The sequence below is a fragment of the Diadema antillarum genome, unplaced genomic scaffold (assembly GCF_040938485.1).
Source record: "Diadema antillarum isolate AM-2024a unplaced genomic scaffold, OU_Dant_1.0 scf00000029, whole genome shotgun sequence".
NCBI classification, from domain to species: Eukaryota; Metazoa; Echinodermata; class Echinoidea; order Diadematoida; family Diadematidae; genus Diadema; species Diadema antillarum.
Window position 1 is genome coordinate 5828887 of NW_027270918.1, and position 20892 is coordinate 5849778.

Genomic DNA, 20892 nt, shown 5'->3' on the forward strand with positions numbered 1-20892 from the left:
TTTTGTTGTAACATCGGTATTGCATGGTTTTACATACACTTATAATCATAATATGATCAGAAACTTGATTTCTATAATTAGACTCATATTTTAGGAGTATTATTGTCCAAAAATTAGCATCAAAAAGCTCCAAATAAAAGAGAAAACACAGAACATATTACCGTACTTCCGTCCGAAGTCCGGCCTCTTCGTGTAACATCGGATAAGAAAGTCGCGCTCGCGACAAAAAGAAGAGCTACTAACTTCAGAAATCGTATTTACGTCACTGGCAGTACTTCCCCAACGGCGGGAAGACCACTTACAGCCCGTTCACACCTACCTGTACGGCGCAAGACCCGTTTTTCTGCTGTAGTCCGTGTTACATCGGTACGTGAATTTCGTTGTTTCCGATCGGGAATTTCAATGTTTCCGATGTCAATCAGTAAGCTTGTACGCTATTTTACGAAGTAAATAATTTTTGTCACATTTTGTAAACTGTATTGGAGGAAAAAAACGATATTAAAACCACTAAACTGGCCAAATATACGGTGGACGATGATGCTGTTAACACGCTGTAGTCCCACATACTGAGATATTTGTTACTTGTTCATGTTCGTAATAGTGATCGCCAAATTTCCCCTTTTATGCCCGTCTCTGCAAAAGGAGCATGTGTTCCTCTCTTAGAAAACCGTACAAAAGTATGTCCAGTGTATCTTCACGGCAATATAACATTATTTTACCTCCCGATTCTTGTGAATTTTGGACCTTACTTTATATGTCATTCGTATCTACCAAGTAGATGTGCTGAACGTTAGTACGGTACTATGAAGTTGGAATACGTAGACGTCCAGACTGCGTCTGAGCTAAAGAAAGAGTTTGCCCAATTTTGTTGTTGATATTTTGGGAATTAAGAGCTGTTAGATTCTTTCTCTTGAACAGATTTACAATGTCAGTGTTTTCCTTTCAAGATTTCCCTGACCTGTTAATAGTGTTAGATGGCTTTACGGTGCTCTGATGAAGCAGTACATGGGTTCACTGTTTCCATTCCACGTTCACCCACTGTAAAGTCTCAAAGCTAAAATGCCAGTTTCGTATTCATTTTGGGTAGGTAATTGGTAGGAAATAGTTCCATGTGTACCGCAATCAAAATTGGCATAATATTGGTCTATCCTATCCTAAAAAGAGGGCAAAATTTTTGAATTTGATGGGGATTGAGTACCGTAAAAAAAAAAAAGGGGGGGGGGCCTAGTATTTTGTTTGAGGTCTATTTGGAATAGGACCGTAACCGTAAACCTAACCCTATCCCTAACCCTAGCCATGACACTGGGGGCAGCGCCCTGCCCTTGGCCTTGCTAGCTTACATAGATGTGAAAAAAAAAAATTAGCGTAGAATATGAAAATGATTTTTTACATGCTATATTATTATTAATATTATTAACATTACTGCTGTACATCATTTTAAGCGTAACCCATATTTTTTTTTTTTTTTTTTTTTTTTTGGTGGATGGTACACATGGAACTGTAGCCAACTGGTATGACAAGAGGTAGAAAGGTAAGCAAAATTGTCAAAATTATTTAATTCCATTCATATACACAGATACCTCAGCAGGAATATAAAGAGTACACAGACACAAATTTTCTGTTAATTCTTTCATTTTATTTCTCTTCACACCTTTTGTCCAGTTTGTCGATGAATCTGCCATGGATCCTCCTCTGCCGCCGCTACGTGATTAAACTACGTGAAAGAGTGGAAAGGGCACAGCCACAGCACTCCACAAACAGAGAGAGGAAGCTGACAAAGCAACACCAAAGAAGAGCGAACATAACAAACTAGACTAAAAGAAAACTGCACGGAGGGAAAATGGACATTGTAGAAAAGAGCAGAAATTAACTTCAAACAAAGAACATGGAGAAGACAAGAAAACTTGTATGATTTCTCTTTATTAGTTTTCATAGTTGAGTTGACAGTTGATGAAGTTGTTAGTCAGAGTATATAAGGTCAAATTGTGTAAGGCTCGACATCATTCTTCTTCTTATTATTAAGTCTACCTTCTTTCTTACCAGAGTTACAAAGAATTGAAGTCTGTGTAACATAGGTGTTGTTCCAAAGGTATACAGCAGGTATAATTCCAAAGAACTGTTACATTAGTGTTATTCATGGGAACATACATAAAGTCTATGTGTGTAGGTTTTAACATCTGACACCACAACAAAGGAAATCAGTTGATATGTCGTAATGTACCTATGTTACGAAGACATACTGTCCGTGTAACATAGGTAGTATACTGTGGACAAGGTTGTAGTACGAAAACCCCTGATGATAACAATAAAATCATGTTTTCACTTGAATGTCCATACAACTCACTTGCCTCGACTGTAGTTTTTTAAAGAATATTGTTATTGTGTCACTCTTGAGGAAAAAGTTAAACCTTTGGTTAAAATTGTAAATGGTTTGTAGAAAAAACATGTTAATAAAAGTGTCTTGCAGTTGATATCAGAATGGACAATCTTACTAATAATGATCTCGTGTGCCTGTCAGATAACATGTTGATGTGTTATGGTGGAAAAAAACTGGGATATGTTCATTGTTATCATTTCAGAACACAAAATTATTGAGGATGTCACAAAATGAAGTCCATGTAACGTAGGTATTTGTCATACCTGTTTACCCATGCTGACTGAAAGTGTGCGAAGTAATAAACAGATTTCTAGTGGAATAAGTTGAAGAATGGGAGTAACAAAGCAGGGGGAAAAAGAAAATTTCAATTTACCCAACTTGAATTTTCAACTTGAATGTCACAATTTCAGTCCCAACCCCATGGAATTACCCGTATGTGAACTGCATGTAAAAAAGAAATCAATCCCTTGAGTCCCATGATGCAACTTACCACACTCGGACAAATGAGTGAGTTTGGGGTCATGCCCTGGTCATTGTCTAGGGACCACAGTTTTTGGAGATTTAAAGTGCTGCATGTGGACAGATGAGTTTTTTACCATGTTTGAATTGATTTTTGTATCGAGATCCAAAAACTGAAAAGTTGTATGTTTGTGAATGAGGCTAGTCATTCAAGTGTGTAGAAAGCAGAACGTTGTTTGTTCACTGAAGGAGTGTCTCTTGACAATCTTAGAGTGAACAGTCTCTGGAATGTGACTCACATAAAAATACAAGTACACTGATGACATTTCAAAATGCATGGATACTTTTCTCTTAAAGTTTTTGTGTCCCAAACTGAGTGTTTCCTTTAATTGTGAAGGTACTGTAAAAGTGGATATTTTCGCGCGACTAATTTTTCGCGCTTGGCTGGGTCAGAAGAGTTTGGCGTGTTTTTAATTCGGCGGAATCAAGACATCACGCACAGGAACATATGGCAAGCAAAAATATTCGCGGGCTTTTATTTTCGCGCTAGTTTCTGGTTGCGCGAAATGCGCGAAAATTTCAACACCGCGAAAATTTCCACTTTTACAGTATAAATTTAAATATGTGGCTTTCAGTTCCATGTTGATCAATGCTTACATATACTGTGCGATTCTACTCAACCAATATAGTTCATTGCTATCCAGGAGAGTGCAGTAGAGATTATTGATTACAATATTTAATGCTTCTTTTACAGTGCAAACAGTCCCACCACTAATTAATGTGATGGCCTGATTGGTAGGAGACTTCAGGTAAAGCCAACCATAGCAGTGTGGTTGTCACAGTCCACCAGTCAGACTGGACTAATGATTTACTGGACACAAGAATGCTCTTAATTGGAGCTGACCCACCAGTTATGCGTACAGCCAGAATTTTCTTGGCATAGCTGTGCATATTGCGACTGAACAATAAGCTCTGTCTTTACAATGTCTCAGTATGCTATTGAAAGTGATTTTGTTGAAGTTGACCTTTCTATCTATGGAGTTGCATCAATCGATAAATATTTTTAACTTTCTGTCATGCCTCAGAATAGCAAAAACATTCTATAAATTACTAGTGTTTCTGTGCTAAACATGAGGCTAAAGCTATTGTGATCTGATCACCATGGCAGTTTCATGTGTGAGCACAAACCATGCTCAGCATGTCCTGTCCTCAAGGGAATATGCAAAATGTAGAGAGCATTCTGAGAGTATACTTCTATTTCTCCTCTCAGATTGTAAAGCAAAACAAGGATCTTAAGATATTGTCTGTCTCTCTTTTTTGCTCACTTCCTTATGTCATGGCCCTCCAGTCTTTTCACTTTTCAGTCATTATTTCTTTGTATAGCTAAGGGTCTTTCAGTCTCATCACGTTTCAGTTTTCCTTCATATTTTTCACCAACTTTCGGCTCCTTTGACTCAACTGTAGCCGCTTTCATCCTCTCATTCCATTTCCCCTTGTCTCCCTGCTCCTTTAGCAGTCGTTTCTTCTTCTTTCTTTTTTTTTGTCTTTTCTGATTCAGTTTCAATGAAATCTGTATCTTCTCTGCTCCAGCGTTTTTTGTATTATTTCTCATTTTCCCTTTGCACTTGTCAGTATGATGCAGATGCGGTAATGGAGGATTAATTAGACGGGAAGAACTGAGTCATAATCCCCATGCTCGAAAAAGAAAAGACTACCCCAAGGAATGCAGACAAGCCATAAATAATGACGGTGAAATCCCCCGTGCTCATCTCTGCCCTGTTTCCCAGTTGAGCCATCCCGATCCAAATCACAGTAATTGCACAGACTGCACTTGTAAGGCGAGCTGGGTCGTCGAGCTCTGAGAAAGGCATACTATTTGTACAGGCAGATGAGCAATAAGCGGGCTACACCGGAAACCATGATTTGATATTCTAGAGACATCAGTCTCCTCCAGACCTGGAAGGGGAACATTTATAGGCAGCTCTTACTCAGATCTGATAACCTAGCCTTTAGAGGTTGATTTGATTGTAGGAACCCTGTCTCGGAACCTGATGGATTTGGGATTCTGTAAAGGGTCTTTCTGAAGGTTCCTTTGTCATCATTTTTGCATGAATTTACTGCAGATTTTTATCCAGTTTGGCTGTAACAATTTGAAGTATATTCTGAATGATGCATCAGAAAAAGTGACTACTATTTATTTGAGCAGGTTGATGAGGAATAATAGAGTGGTCTCATATGTTCCGAGCACTCTGTAAGAATAATGTGATTTTGACACAAATCAATGCTAGTGTACAGTAGTTTGCCTCAAAATGTAGGCAATTGATTACCACAGATGTTAACATTCAAATGCTTTTGTCAAATAACTTGCATTTCAATGGTCTAATTTACTGAGTCAATTTTGCTGTCATCCCTATACCTTTGAGATCTATTCAGAGTTGATTTGTCTACCTTTTCCTGTTTTTATCACCATATAGTTCCATTACTTATTTAGTCTATTTCTCTTTGATAGAATAACCTGTGTATAGCCTGTGTAATAGTGTATCTCTCTTACTTTTTATTGTCATTCAGATCAATATTTGCAATTTTTATAGGTGATGATACAGTATTATCTTTTGCATTTCTTCCAATGCCTACTTTTTGTATATACATTTGTATCTGTTTTATCTCTCATATAAATAGATACTTTTCCTGGCATTTCACTGAAATTGGCTGTAGCAAAACATTGCCCCATTATCTGTCAACAGAATTCATCTTGGTGTTTATAGCGAGTTCAAGTTCTCCACTTGGCATCATCCCATCCAGTGGGCTCATTACTGTCCAGATAAGACCAATCATATCTCAGTGACATCCGGGAGGATGTCCATCGATGGGACGGGGAGAGTGGGACCGGTCTGTCATCAGCTCGTGATCCCCGAGATGCAGCGCTAGGCTTGCCAGTCGTGAGATGACATGCAAGCGAATCAAATCAAGCGATATTAGGAGGAGGTAGGATGGGGTGGGAAGGTTGGTTGGTTGGTAGGTTTGAGGAGGGGGAGGAGGGAAACTATCTGTGTTTCAGCGGAGACATGGAAACGGGTATCTGCTTTTTAACAAAATACAGCACTGCATGGGTGGAAAACGCTGGTTTGGTATCAGAAAAGTAAGCTAAGTTCATTGGGCCAGAGTGCCAACTTTTCTGCTTTTTCCAGAAAGGTTGTGGACAAGAGATAAACTATCTTATTTCAGTCAGATCAAAAGACATCTCTGTTTGGCTAGTCTCAACAGTTCTTGTAAACAAATGCCTTAATAGCAGGTAAGACTATACCAACAAATGTGTGTCCAAAGTATGTGTCACTGGTATGATTCAGGAGTGGTGGTTGCTGTTGCCATGGCAACATCATTCCACATCATCACCCAATTGTTTGGGCATCCCTTGCATCATGTCTCACCTGGCTTCAAAAGAAAAACAGAAAGAAAGAGAAGGTAATTTAAAGTCTTTGTACAATCAGGAGAAATGGGACATGCTATGTAGTTTTGTGTGTATCGTTTGTGGCACAGTAATCACCAAGACATCAATCAGTCTGGATGTGAGTAGCGCACACTCCATCGCCCAGGCAGGCCGGCATCAATAAATGATGCTCTCCCGAATACCGGCCTTGATGACTTGATGCTGACTCATGGAGGGGAGGTTGTGAAAACTCGGGAGATGATGAAACACGCTGTCTTACCTGAGGCGAACAGAACGTTACCAGCTGGTGTCCTTGTTCATTGGAAAATGATCTTATCCGAGCACTTTCTATTGCGACTTGTGGGCGAGAACACAGAATAGAAATTCATGGCATGATGCAGCCATCATGAATCTCACTTGTGCAACATTATGGCATTCATGTTGGTCCATCTTCAAGGGACCATCTAGACTTGGCACATGGTGTGGCTTTTACAAAGAGATCACATGGATACAAATTGCATGATGGGAAAATGGAAGCAGGTGTGTTGAATGCAATGTCATAGCTGGATGACAAATCCCCAAAAAGAGCAACAATTAAAATAATTAAAAAACATGACACACAAATGAAGTAGACTACCTTTTGTACAGCTACTTTGTATCACCAGGGCAATAACCCCTTGCAAAATTGATATTTTTGGAGACTTTAGAGCAAACTTTTCCTTCTGATGGAAACTTTTGGAAGATACTCCTTGAATTGCCTATCAAATTATTTGATCACAGCTCTACTTTTGTATTATCGGGTAAGCTGTGAAAAGTGTAGTATAATTAGTTTGTAGTCTTAACTCCTTCCTGGTTTATCATTATTCAAATTTAATGGATCAAGCCCTAGAAGCATATTCTTACCATGAAATTAAAAAGGGTTTCATGAATGCAAATTATGCATTCGAGACAGCTGCTCAGCTACTCAAGTGTGACTGTGCATGATGCACATAAAGATGAACATTCCTACTTTGGCACCATCACATATGAATGGTGTCATCACTGTAACCCATCTAAGGAAATGCATCCAGATGAGCTCATAAAATGGTTCATTGATTGTCTTCATTTCAGCCAGACACAAGTGTGAAACATCAGTCACTCCAGAAAAAAATGTGAGGCAAAGAAGAAAAAAAAAATGTGATGATCCGTCATTTCCACTTTGATTCACCTCAGATCTTCGGGTGCGACGAACCCAATGATAATTGGTGCTGATGTCCCGCGAAAATGCTACAGAAAGCCGTCACATGTTTCTGTGATCTTGGGCATGTGTGGATGCGAGATTCGTGTAATCTGATTATTCTACCTGGTCTGGGGCACTGAGCCTCGTGTGGTGATGGCGGGGCAAATACTCCTGACAGATTGGATGCGTTGGATGATGTTGTAGCAGACCATGGGGGATTGCGCTGATTGAAAGGCCATATTGATGCTGGGCATTCCTGGATGCACCAGTAGAAATCTTTTATGCACCCACTGAAATGTATTTGTGGGGGCTTCTTTATCAGTTGGTGTCCAGTGTGCTTTTTAGAAAAGCAGCATGTACTCAGTCATTTTTCTGTCCTTCAGCTCTGTTAATGGCTTTAGTGTGTCATTTATTTCTGCAAGGAAGGTGAAAACTTTTCCCAATTGCACCATGATTTTATACTCATGGCAATATAATAAAGCAATAAGGCCATTTAGGATACTCTAGAAAAAAATCTGTAATACTCAACTTCGGAACATTTAAGTTCTGCAGTTGCCAACTCCAATTCATGTTTATGCAATGGCTTGATACCCAACACAAATGAATGACTATGATACCTCATCAATATTTGAAATTATACTTCGTAATTCCGTCAGGGATTACGTTGACAAGAGAGACCCGCTAGCAGAGGTAGTCATTTTATGAAACATCCAAATGTAAAATGCCCAACACACTAACTCTGAAAAACCACAGACACACGCACTCCAATACACACATTCACACACTTGCTAAATGCCACATATAGCAAGGGAAACACAGATTTTGCAACCGGCATAGAAACATGGGTTTAATTTGGTCTCGGCTTTTAAATAGAAGCTTTCTATTCTGATGATCATGATAAAAAGCACTCAAACCCCCCCCCCCCCAAAAAAAAAAAAACCAACAAAAAAAACAAACAAACAAGCAAACAAAACAAAACTCAAACTCATGGATCATATGTTGTCAATGTGTAATTCAAAGACACCACGGGGCATCTCATCAAGCAATTTGTGGAAAAGTGTTTGATGTAACACCCCTTATCATCACTTGTCACCTTTTAGCTGTAGCCAGTCTCACACCCTGCTGATGACCATTAGCTTGACCACTCAGCATGATGTGTATTAACAGCCCATCCATTACGGTCAGTGTCGTCCGGAGAGTGCCCTTCCCTTCCTATCTTGCCTTTAGTCAAGGCCCTTGTGCTGCCCAACTCTGCCAAGCTCGTTTTGTTCGCCTCCATACACTCATCACCATACAGAGAGAGGGTCTTGGCGAAAGGCTACTTCCTCTCTTCCTGGATACCAAAACTTCTGGCATTTTTGTTTCAGCTGTATGCTTCAGAGGCAGAAATTATCTCTCAAAACAAATTATCACATAGCTTTTTTTTTAACAGAAATGAGTCTTTTATGCTACAGGAGAAAATAGCATTCACATAGATTGTTATTGTGATATTGATGCTTATATACGTACTATGCAGAAATTTTTCATAACCCTCAGAGACTTTTTAGCTCGTAATGCATTTTTTTATTTTCACTTCTTACCAGGGCCTGCTTCTCACTGCCTCCTTACTGTATAATTTCAATCTCTACGTTTCCTCCCTACTCCTCCGCTTTCTGTTTCCTATAGATCTTTCTCTTCGTAAGACTCATACATGGATCTTCCCACTCAAATGTGTGGGAGCTTTGTCTTGCCACATCATCTTTCTCCTTAGTGCTCCATTACTCTGCCCCCTTAATCCAAGCATGGATTCTTATTTGAGAGGGATGATATGTATGTGGCTTGTTCCATGTTCATGAGGGGAAAAAAAGAGTCCATGTTGATGCTCTTGCACAGCCTTGGAAAAGTGTCAAGTATATTGAACACCTTCTCATTTGAACTTTCGCTGACTTCTTATACAACACAAGCAAGTTATAGCCGTGGCTATCATGAGTGTTTATTGAACTGTTCACTGTTTTGATATCTTATTCTTTTAACGCTTATTTTCATGAGGAAGCAACATTTTTTTCCCCAAAGGAGTATTTCTGATTTGTATCAGTGCAACATACTGTACCATTTTTCATGTAAGATAAAGTCAGGCTCCATTTACTTCTGATGATACAGAATGAAGGCTCCAATCTGGCTTTTGCCAGGATCATGTTTTGATGCAAGATGATCTGACTGCACGGCATGCTTACGGTGTCAGAGATCAGGGTTAAAAGATAAAAAATGTGAACTTAACCTTGAAATGTGATCAGTGTTATGTTTCTTAAAGAGGGAATTCAGATATCATAATTTTTATCGAAAAGTGCACAATACCTTGACCTGTTGCTGAGATATAGGTTAAAATGAATATTATTATAATAAAACCTTGTGGAGGAGCTACAACTGTAGATCAAGTGCTCTTTGATGTCCTAGAAATGTTTGTGTATTATTCTTTCTAGTGTTATGATGTCACAAATAGTTTTTGAGTTCCCATCGATAGAAAGTGGCACGTAAAATCCACTAAAACTTTGAGAATTTATTGATTGGAATGGATCGTCCAGTTTTCCTCAAACTACCACTTCAAAATGTTTCACTAATCTTTATGCATTCTGCATAAGTACAGAGACTCCAACTCTCCCGTTTTCGACAGGAGATCTCCCGCCAAAAGCCCATTTTTGCAAAATCTCCCGTTCTCTGAGATTTGATTTCTCCCGCCCTGGCTCTGTGTCTCCCGTTGGAAAGGATTTCTTACTTATTGCTATCATATGTTGAAAAAAAAATAAGCCTTAGATAGCACCAGAGAACATCTAGAACCCTAGGAACTTCGGGCTTCGCACACATCAACTTGAGGTTTCCCGTTTGCTAGGGGTTTCGGGCAGGAGAATCTCCAGATCAGAAGGTGCTTGGGGTTGGAGTCTCTGTAAGTATATGTTTGGGAAACATTCTCCATAAATGCATGCATGTACAGTCATTGATGTCACAGTGCATGGATGTCAACAAAATCTTGGTATATGAGAGCATATAGCTGCAATGAGCTTTTACCTTCGAGAAATATAAAGATGCTTTTGACTTGTCAGAGTTTACCTCAACAACCTTTCTGGATTTGTCACTGTCAGTTGCTTGTTCAGATGTCTGACAGTCATCGTCTGGCAAATTCAATTGTAGCATTGCCTGGCAACTTGCAATGCCAACCATGTCTCACTAGAATCTCGCAAATGCGCCAGTCCTATGTGCTTGTGATTTTTATGTGCCTGTGTTTCCTTGCTTTCTCACTAGGTTCAGAGAGAAAAGGAGTTCAAGACAAAGATGCTGAAGAACCACATTGGCCAGTGCAGCAGCAAACTGAAGCAAACAACAGGACTGCTGGAGTATAGCATAGAGGTCATGAAGGAAGGGGACCCAGCAGCATTTCTTATGGTAGGGACTAATGATTTTTTTTTTAACCATTGCTTAGGCAAACTTTTCATCAAGGAAAATTTGTCTTGTCATAACATTTTGTGTCTCGGAAACCAGAATCACAGATTATGGTTGTAGTCACAAAATCAGATGTTATTATTGACAAGTTAAAGAGGTAAGATTTTGTGCAAAAAAAGACACTTTGTGTCATATTGCATTATACACTTTAATACCATGTCAGGTACAAGTAGTCAGACACTGCTCCTGTGATTCCTTTATGAATTGTTATCCTAATATTATGTCATACCAAACAATGCTTGTACGAAGATCAAAACAGTCTGGGGAAAAAGGTATATGAGTTGTAGTACTCATCCATTTAGATGAAGCTACTGTATTCAAGGCTGCATATTGGCACTGGCCCGACGGTCTGTGACCAGTCAGAATCACTGTTGGACCGGCAACTTTTTCAGGAATGTACCAGTAAAACATGGAAAAACTGAGTACCTACTAGTTCGACAGACACCTTCTGGTTCAACAGACAGGTCGGATCAGTAGAAAAAATGGGTTAGTGTGCAGCCCTGCCGTATTACAATTTTATGAGAAGGGATCTTCAAGATGTTGGATTCTGAAGCAGCTTGTTCTGGATGCGGGTCTCCATGGGAACATATGGAATCTTCAGACCGGCTGCATGGGTATTCAACAAGGATATTAAATATAAATGCACTTTTGCCTTTATTGTCTATACTTGCTGGTTCTTTCTTATAAGTGTTGATGTAAGTGTGTTTGTTGTTCCTAAGAGAGGTGATGGGGGGGGGGGGGGGGAGTGTTACTTCTTTTATGATCTATCTGATGATGAAACCATTGGCGAGACTGCCTGTCCATGAACTTCCAACTGCTGAGGATGTCTAAGATCCAAGATACTTTATTTGGGAATTTTATTTTGCTTTGAGTGATTGGAGTGTTACTCTATCTGAAAAAGGGCCTCATATTCTGAAAGAGTGCCTCATATTCTGGAAGAGTAGGTGATACAGTAGGGTGTAAATGTATCCTGACAGATATTTTGGGGAATAAGAAAATCTATAAGGACAGTTATTGATGTATGAGAAATGAAGAATGTGTAATATCATATCAGTGTCCTAGCATGCAGACAAAAATCAATACTTGCTTCTCATTTGCTGGGAAAAAGAAAGAGCAGTTGCAGCTGGCTTGATTTCATGTGGCACTGTTATAATGTATTAGATTTTTGTATGATTCATGCTGTCTAGACATGGTATGAGATCAGTTGGTAATGCAGTCCGATTAATTGCTGCTTTTGCCCAGATTACAAATAATAGCTGAGTTGTTTATTTCACCTGCTTCCTTCGACTTATTTGTCTGTTTGTGTGTGTGTGTGTGTGTGTGTGTGTGTGTGTGTGTGTTTTTGTGTGTTGCTTTTGCTCATATTGCATTTATAATTTTCTTGGCAGTTGAACTTGAAAAGATTAAAAAAAGAATAAAAGAACAAGACGAGATAGTGTCGTAAGATAGCAATGTTATGGGTAAGGTGCATGTGTTGTCTTCTTAGGTACAAAGGGCCAGGGTGTGGGGTGATGATATTAAACTTAATTCCAATAAATTTACTGTCAAAAAAAATATTTTGTGTTCATTTATCTAGAAATGTACATGCAGGCCTATAGGCACTCACCCATTATAACCTAAATAAAAGTGATATTTTTGTTGCTCTCTCTCTCTCTCTCTCTCTCTCTCTCTCTGAACTCTGAACTCTGAAAGAATAGGTCAGTGAAAATGAAGTCAATGTACAGATAATGAGTTTACAATAAAGAAACACTTGACTAGAAAAAAAAAAAAAACATAAATGAGTGTCACTTCTGTCACCAGGCTGTCTGTGAATGAGGTGACCCTTGTTAAGGAGATCTTCTGGAGTAGTGGAGTGATTTGGTCCTATGCGGCTATCACTTATCTGGAGGGTTTTTCAGTTGTCTAACCTTTTCATGGGCGCTGCATGAGGGAACTGTTGATACCACAAGGACAGTAGACAGCCCACTTTTCATAATCTGTATGTTAGTGTAAGAAAGTGGTACTCTGCTGTATGTGTACATGTGTGTGCGGATGTGTAAGTATGTGTGTCTGAGCCGTTATTAAAGGGATACTTCTGTTGTTCCTGAGAAGATAATTTTCATCAACATGAGTATGCAGACTCCGATCCATATGGATTAATTAAACAGTAAAACAAAATTATCTTTTTATGGCAGCATGAGATTTACATTGTACTTGCACTTTCCGTCACAGCATGGCTTGTCTTTGGCACAAATCATGGTGTAATTTTGTGGCTGGTTTTTATCTCTTACATCTTATGTAGATTAGTTTATATATTCCAGATGACATGCTTTCATCTGCAAAATAAACTCTCTTCAATGAGAGAAAAAAAAAAACCTCTTTTGCATTCGAATCTTTATTGCAAGAAAACAACCTCTGTGGAGGAGAAATTGATTGATATGAATAGATTGTTGCTGAAATCTGTTTGAGAAAAAAAAATGAACCAGGAGTTTGGAATGTAGGTGATTTTCTTCTGAAAGGTCATCATTGCTGTGATGGATGTCACATCCATCTGGCCTGTAGAGTGAGGGTTGTAGACAAGTCCCTGGCACTTTGAAAGGATGGTAGATGAAATATGTGATCATGTAATGGATTAACAGCTCAGTGAAATGACCAGTAGTTGCTATAGTGGGCATGTCATCTTTATTTCAACCATTCATACTATAAAGATGCCAGTAAATTTATTTTATTTCTTGGAATTTGATGGCTATGCATTAAGATGCCTTGACCCTTATAATCTTCTATGTTTTCAGTGGCTTTAAAGAAAATGAAACAAGAATTAAGCAATAATTTCCCCTTAAAGTGATAATGTCCATTAAATTGAAATCAGACAGTTTTGTTAATCAATAAAAAATTGAAATCATCTCTTTGAATATCCTGTAAATGTTTAGAGAGTAATTAATGTATCTTTGACTGCAAGAAACCACCATGTCAAATATTAGTTACTGTCTGCAATGTGAACTGAATACTACATGATTATATGTGTTTATGTGCAATCTTCAGACTGGTACAGGCCTGTTATAGAGATGTAATGATGCTATATCACAAAAACAGAAGCTACTACCTCAGAAAGAAATGCAGGGGAGATGAAATTAAGTCAAGCACAGTCTGACATTTTTCACTTTCCCCGTAGAAGTCATAAGTGTATGATATCTTCATCTCCCGAGTTCAAATGCAGTGGAAGGATAAGCCATGTTTTCGTTTGATGGCACGAGAGATACGGAGGCCATGGTAACCGGGGCTGGCGTAAGGCATCTAAGCCACAATTATGAGTGTTGTCACGGAGACTGGTATTAAGGTCCGGATGACTCATCGGCTGAAGACAAAAGGCATCACTCATATTTCCCCCAGTCCTCCTCCATCTCTCTCCTCCTCATCACTACCAATTCTCTCTTCTTCTTCTCTGTCTCCTCCCTACCATTGACCTGCATCACCGTTTCCCTGTAAGACTGGAGGCTGTGGGTGGGTAGTCTACACGCAAGGCTGATGTTTTGTTTGCTGGTATAATCAGGCTCTGATGCATAATACAACACTCAAACTCATTAGATCCAGACCTCCCAATTATACTGAATTTTGAGGAAAGAATCTGAATTTTGACAATTCCCAGCTCTTGTTTCAACAGGAGTTTCTTATTTTTCTATATAATTTTACTACACCCTCCTATGGGAACTGCTCTTTCTTTCCTAGTTTTGAGCCAAATCATCCCTATTTTTCATTCAGTGGTAGAGTGATATTGTAGGAAGAGTAGAAACTGATGGACAAATGTGGACGTGAAATGAAAGTTGTGAAAATGTAAAGGTCAAGTTCAAAGGTCGCTGTACTTGTTATTTCCTTCCTAGGTGTCAGAAGCATTGGTCCAGCGAGCCCAGATGTCAGAGGAATCATGGGACAAGGAGCTGCTTCTCCAAGCTCGTGTGGCCCCGGAGTTTGATCTGACACTGGACAGCGCCCCCGCTGTCCAGGCCATAGAGAGGCTCAACTTTAAAGAGATGAAACGTGAGAATTTGCCTCTAATTATTTCCCTGTCCCATCTTACCACAATGTATAAGCTGATTCAGCATTATATACATGTAGAGTCACCAAAATTTATACCAATGCCCCTTTATAGATTTGTATAGTCAACATGATTTTTCACTTTCAAAGTTGTAACCCCTCCTTTAAGCACACTTATATTTGTCACCAAATATTCATTTATAGTCACATAGAGCATGCCATGATGTATCCTGTATTCCCCAATTTATGAACTCACCTCATCACAATACATTTGCATTGTCATCAAATTAGGATCAAGCACAAAATTTAATTTAGGCATCATTCTGTAAGAGAATGTTTTCATATGAAATTTCCTCACATGGGTATGTTTATGCACTCTACATGTATGTCTGGGTCTGCAATGAATAATGTTTATCATGCACTTACATGTGGTATGCCCAGTTTTGCAACAATCTCAAATTCTAAGTTTGTGGCTTTTTTTTTCTTCCAAAGATGTCTTATCACTTGACAGAAATGATTTTAAGATTGTAGAACAAGTTCTCTTTTTGAAATGAGAATGAGCCTATATACCCTCAGTGTTAAATGCACATACTACATAGGAGGGTGGAGAGTGGTACTCTCTAAAAAAAAAATCGAGTGAAAATATTCACTCTTAAAGGAGTGAATACAAAAAAAGAGTGAATTTAGAGTGAAATTGGAATGAATTTTGAGTGAAAATATTCATATTCACTAATTTTGGAGTGACCTCAGGGATCACTCGAAGATTTTGGAGTGATCCCTGAGGTCACTCTAAAACGAGTGAAAATTAACATTTTCACTCAAAATTCACTCCAATTTCACTCTAAATTCACTCTTCTTTGTATTCACTCCTTCAAGAGTGAATATTTTCACTCGATTTTTTTAGAGAGTAAAGTGTTTTGCCAGAATAATGATATCCTCTTAAGTAGAGACAATATCATATTTTTCTGGACAATGAATTATTGCAGGCCACCAGGAAATTTATGCCACATCCCAGACAATACAGGGATTGACAAAACCTTGGTTCGGGTGTTACTTATTAACCCTTAAACAACCATTGACATTTTACACGAACAGGTTGCTATTGATTAAATAATGACAGATTTTTCGCATCTTGGCCTAAGGCAATGCATCCGGCGTGAGTAAAATCAATATGATGCAGACGCTTCAATCACCCATTAGGTTATCTCAGCTGTGGATTAGACACTTGCAGTGTCTGCAGTTTAGATCATATGTCAAATCGTATTCATTTCAAGAGTTTTAACACATGCATGTTCTGAATCTTACAAATCCCTCTTACATGAGTGTTTAAGAAGATGCTGTTATGACTACTCCTTTCCATGCCCCCCTCCTTTTTCCCCCCAAAGTGATAGCATTCCTGCAACAGTATCCACTGAAGATTTTTTTTTTTTTTTTTTTTGTCCATGGTTGTTACATCCAACTCTGTACTGTTTCCCTGGGCAGGGCCTCTTTGTTGTAAATATTCAGTCTTCTGGAAAATGGGATGGTGATTAATTTATAGAGGTGAATCAGTGTCAGGCATTACCATGGCAACCAACCTCTACCAGAAGTTGTGGAATGCCAGTTTTAGGACCGCTCTTTAATGGACCGAAGATAAATGCATTTAAGTGCTTGACGTGAAGTTTTCATCAAATTGACAAGTTGTTGTGAAGTTTATCACACAAGTACAAGGAAGGATTGTCGGGGTCATATCTATTTCAATATTCTTATCAGATGCTACAATGTCCCAAGTTGCCTGATGAAATACATGTATTGTATTTTTCATGAAAGTAGATAATAAGTAGATAGTGAAATATATGGAAAGGATGAAATATATGGAGAGGTGATTCCATAAGTTTTTTGCATGTTAACTTTAGGTACATGATCCGAGGATTGGTGAGGCAGAAATATTCAAATATTTTGTGCAAATGAAGTGCAAAAAGTCCTCTGATTTTTTTTTTCTCATACTTGTAATAATATTCAATAGTAATATATTCAATATAGATTAGAGTTAAATACATCTGGTATCACTGAAAATACTTTGTATTAATTCATTTCATATTAGTTGTACCATAAGGGTGCATGTATTGCGAGGTCAATTTCTATCCAGCCAAAACAATATGTCTGTATTCATTACATTCCACCTGATCACCCTAAAAAAGGAGTGGACATGAACAAGGGTAAGAGAGAATGGCCATCCAACTCCATATTGTGTGTCATATCATTCATATGACTGTGTTTTTCCAGTTATGTAGCTGTGAATGGTTTCAAAGCGCAACAAAATCAAATTGTATCAGTCATACTGTTTGCCCCAAATCCATACTTGGCGATGATGAATGCACACCTCCGCATATATAGCGCTTGAATGTAAAAAACACAAAACAGATTTGGATCAAATATGTTGCATGACTTTATATTGCCAGTTCAAAGGTCAGACTTCCCTTTTTGCAGATACATATTTGCTTGATTTTTCTGTGTTGTAACCCATGCTATTTGTGCTACATTATTTGTCATCATTCAAAGCCATTTTGCTCTGTTCTACCTCAGAATGCCTAGTCTTTCCCTCTCTTTGCCCTCCCCCACCCAAGAAAAATGCCTGCCAATAGTTTAAAGAAAAAATGGAGAATGAATGAATAAGAGAGGGAGAGGGGAGGGAGGGAAAGAACATACCGAATGATACACATGATATGAATTTTACTTGACAGTGGACAAAACATTAGAAGTACAAGTGAGGAATTAGTTTAATGAGAAATTTTATACAAGATCCTTCATGGAGCAGACATGATCATGACAAAATAGGGACTCCTGACCTGTGTGAATTGAACACTAGCATTTGATTGACATGCCATTGTGACAAGGCCATCAGAGTGAAGAGCGAAGCAAACAGGAACAGGACACATGTTTGTCACATTGTTATCAGAGGGGTGCAGAAGGGGCCCCCCTACCGAGTGCCACGCCCCTTTCTATAGGGGAAGAGTGCAGCCACATTAATGTCAGTTCCTCCAGGCTGTCCTCCTTTTCGGATTGGGTTTCATGTCAGCCCCCCTCAGAGAGTGTGCCTCTGTTGCCTCACCTGCCCTTCACCTGTGTGTTCTATATATCTGATTTCTGTGTTTTCACATGTGTGTGTGTGTGTGCATGTGTGTGTCGGTCCGTCCTCTGTACTGCTTTGTTTGAAACCAGTGACCTGCAGCCTGTGTGGGGCTTGCAAAGATTGTGAGTTAAACCGACTTTTACTCGTAAAAGCTCAGACAGGGCCCTTGTAAAGGATGAGAAGGCTAGGAGACACCCTGTCAGAACTCACATAGGTGCTTTGTCTTGGAAGAGAAAGCTAGAAACTGACTAAGTCATCGAAATCAGTAAGGCAGGGCTGCCAACTTTCACGCAATCAGCATGAGACTCACACACTTCACCCAACTCTGTCTCAATCTGATAAATGAATTTTCATGCTGAACCTCAAATTGAAAGCAGAAGTGATGTCCCCAAAATTCCTGATATATCAAACATTCAATATGCCCAAGCCCAAAGTATCAAGATTTATGTGTTGACATCATGACCGAAGTATGCACCAGATTGCACCATTCAAAATGGAAAATTGTCAACCTGCAGTGGAAGGATAAACACCCCCTTACATGCATCCTCTCTCCCCACCCCCATCACTTCACTCTCTCACAGTGTCTTACTCCAAACATTCACTCCAGGCTGGCAGCCTTACTAAAGTGTCTTTGTTTTGACAAGAAGGCAATCTTGTCAAAAGTCTTCATGGATGCTCTAATAAGGATGAGTAGGGGAGAAGGAAACTTGCTAATGTTCATCAGGTGCCTTGTGTGGGGCAAAATGAGTACAACACAACTTCTTAAAGGGACTGAACAGTACTGGTTGAGGTGGGGATTCATGTTTTGCACATTCCTAAGTGAGATAATGAGAAACCTCTTATGAAATATGAAAGAGCATATAATTTTAAGAAGGGTTCAACGTTTATTTGATGAAAATTGGTTTTCAAATGGCTGAGACATCCGAAAAAGTGATAATAATAAAAGGCGACATGCCACAACTTTATTAGGATCTCTTTGTTTCACCTTGTTTTTAGATATCTCAGCCATTTCAAAACCGATTTTCATCAAATAAACTTTTGATACCCCATGGAATTGCATGCTCTTTAACATCTCATAGAGTGGTTTCTGAATATCTTGCAAAACATTAAAAGCTAAATCCTAACCTCAACCAGAACTGTACACACCCTTTAATCTAGTGAGGATGAACTGGTTTAGCTGTAACACACATTTCCACAGACACCTTCCCCAGTATAATCGGGACCAGCCTTTAACAGGTGAAAACCACAGAAAATCAAAGACCAGTCAGACATTCAAATCATCCATGCGTAAGGAAGGAATGACGTATAGCAGGCTTTTGCATGCTATAGGAACAAAATCAGACCCTTGTTTTACTTTGGCTAGGGCTGCAGGTTGCTCAGAACATTTATATAGAGTGTAACAGTATAATGTGTTGTATGTTGATCATATGTTTATATCTCACTGTGTTCAATATATATTGTGGTGGTGTATATTTGATGTTGGTTTTGTGTTGTTCTCTTTGTATTTTGTTATATCAAGCTGTCTGTTTTATTTGCATGTCATTGTTAAATTGGTCTATTGTAATTGTATTGTTAAATGGTGTGTGGTTGTGTGATGCTAAATTAATGAAATACATGCATTTTAATGTACTATTACACAAAGAAAGCGTTGTGTGATAGGTCATTAGTGGGATCTTGATATCTTTACATTACCGGCTTAATTATTTCTGGGCAGTTTTAATTTTTCAAAATAAGCTGTGGCAGACACAAAAGGCGAGATGGTTAGACACCTCGCCCTATTGCTCTCACGTTATTCACGTGATGAGCACCCTTTACAAGGGTATCTTGTTTGGTATTCAATACGAGCCTGTCACTGGGTATAGTGCTTCTGAGGCGAAAGGAGGACATGCAATGGTGACTGCCAAGCCCTTAGGCTTCTCGCAACATGTTGCGTACGTGGCCCGTTTCATTACCATTCCTCAGCACGCTCCCCAATTCAAAATATTGATCGAGCCAAAACCTCGAGCATTTATTCAGACTCCAACCATCCCTGCTCTCCCCCCATGCAATCTCGCAGTCTTTCGAAAGGGATGGGTACTTGTAACAATCTCTCATCTTGCCTTTAACTTCTTACCCCGCCCCTCACCCTTTTCTCCCTACCCCCCCCCCCCCAGCCCATGCATTTTTTAATGCAAACAACAAAAAAGATACACTGCGAGTAATGTGATAAGGTCTCCTTTTCCTTGCTGTCAAATTTTTGCGTGAGCAACTTGTATCGGTGACTAGATGCCTCCAAGATTGGTGAAAGACAACGATGAGACACATCGATCCGTCGCAAGTCGATAGATTTTTCGGTGTCATCTTTACTGTAGCGCTTTTGCCTTTGCAACAGTGTGTGTTGCTGCCGCCGCGGGGATGCGTGTTTTGCCATCCCGAGGATCATTCGCATTGAGATGTCCTGCGGTAACCCTCCTCGTCTCACTTTTCATGCATGATAGCACACCACAAAACTTAAGAGATTATAAATCCCACGTCGTCTGGAGCCGGTCCCTGATCGATCCGCTATCACATGTCTTTGCCTCCGACCAGCACTGCCGAGCATTTCTACAGTTTCACTTCGTTTCTCCAGTCATACATTGCCCTGCTTTTCCGACGAGAGCCGCACAACAATGTTTTACTCTTACTCACGATGTGACATTCAACATGCTTATTTTCACACATGAAAGAGAAAAATAGTTGACAAGCCTAGCTCTTTTCCGATGTGTCATATACTGTTAGAATCAGCAAAGACTTGTACAAACAAAAATAACATTATTTGCTTTATTTGTGTGGAG

General features: G+C 39.2%; 1 protein-coding gene across 1 annotated transcript in view; it reads left to right on the forward strand.

The window, feature by feature from the left end:
• Nucleotides 1-20892, forward strand: part of LOC139739143 (E3 ubiquitin-protein ligase TRIM9-like) — a 75692-nt gene that overhangs the window by 42830 nt on the left and 11970 nt on the right. Inside the window, exons 4-6 of the mRNA XM_071649763.1 lie at nucleotides 10759-10899; nucleotides 14814-14970; nucleotides 17148-17165. Of these exons, the coding sequence (XP_071505864.1) occupies nucleotides 10759-10899; nucleotides 14814-14970; nucleotides 17148-17165 (316 nt within the window). The remainder of the gene's footprint in view (nucleotides 1-10758; nucleotides 10900-14813; nucleotides 14971-17147; nucleotides 17166-20892) is intronic.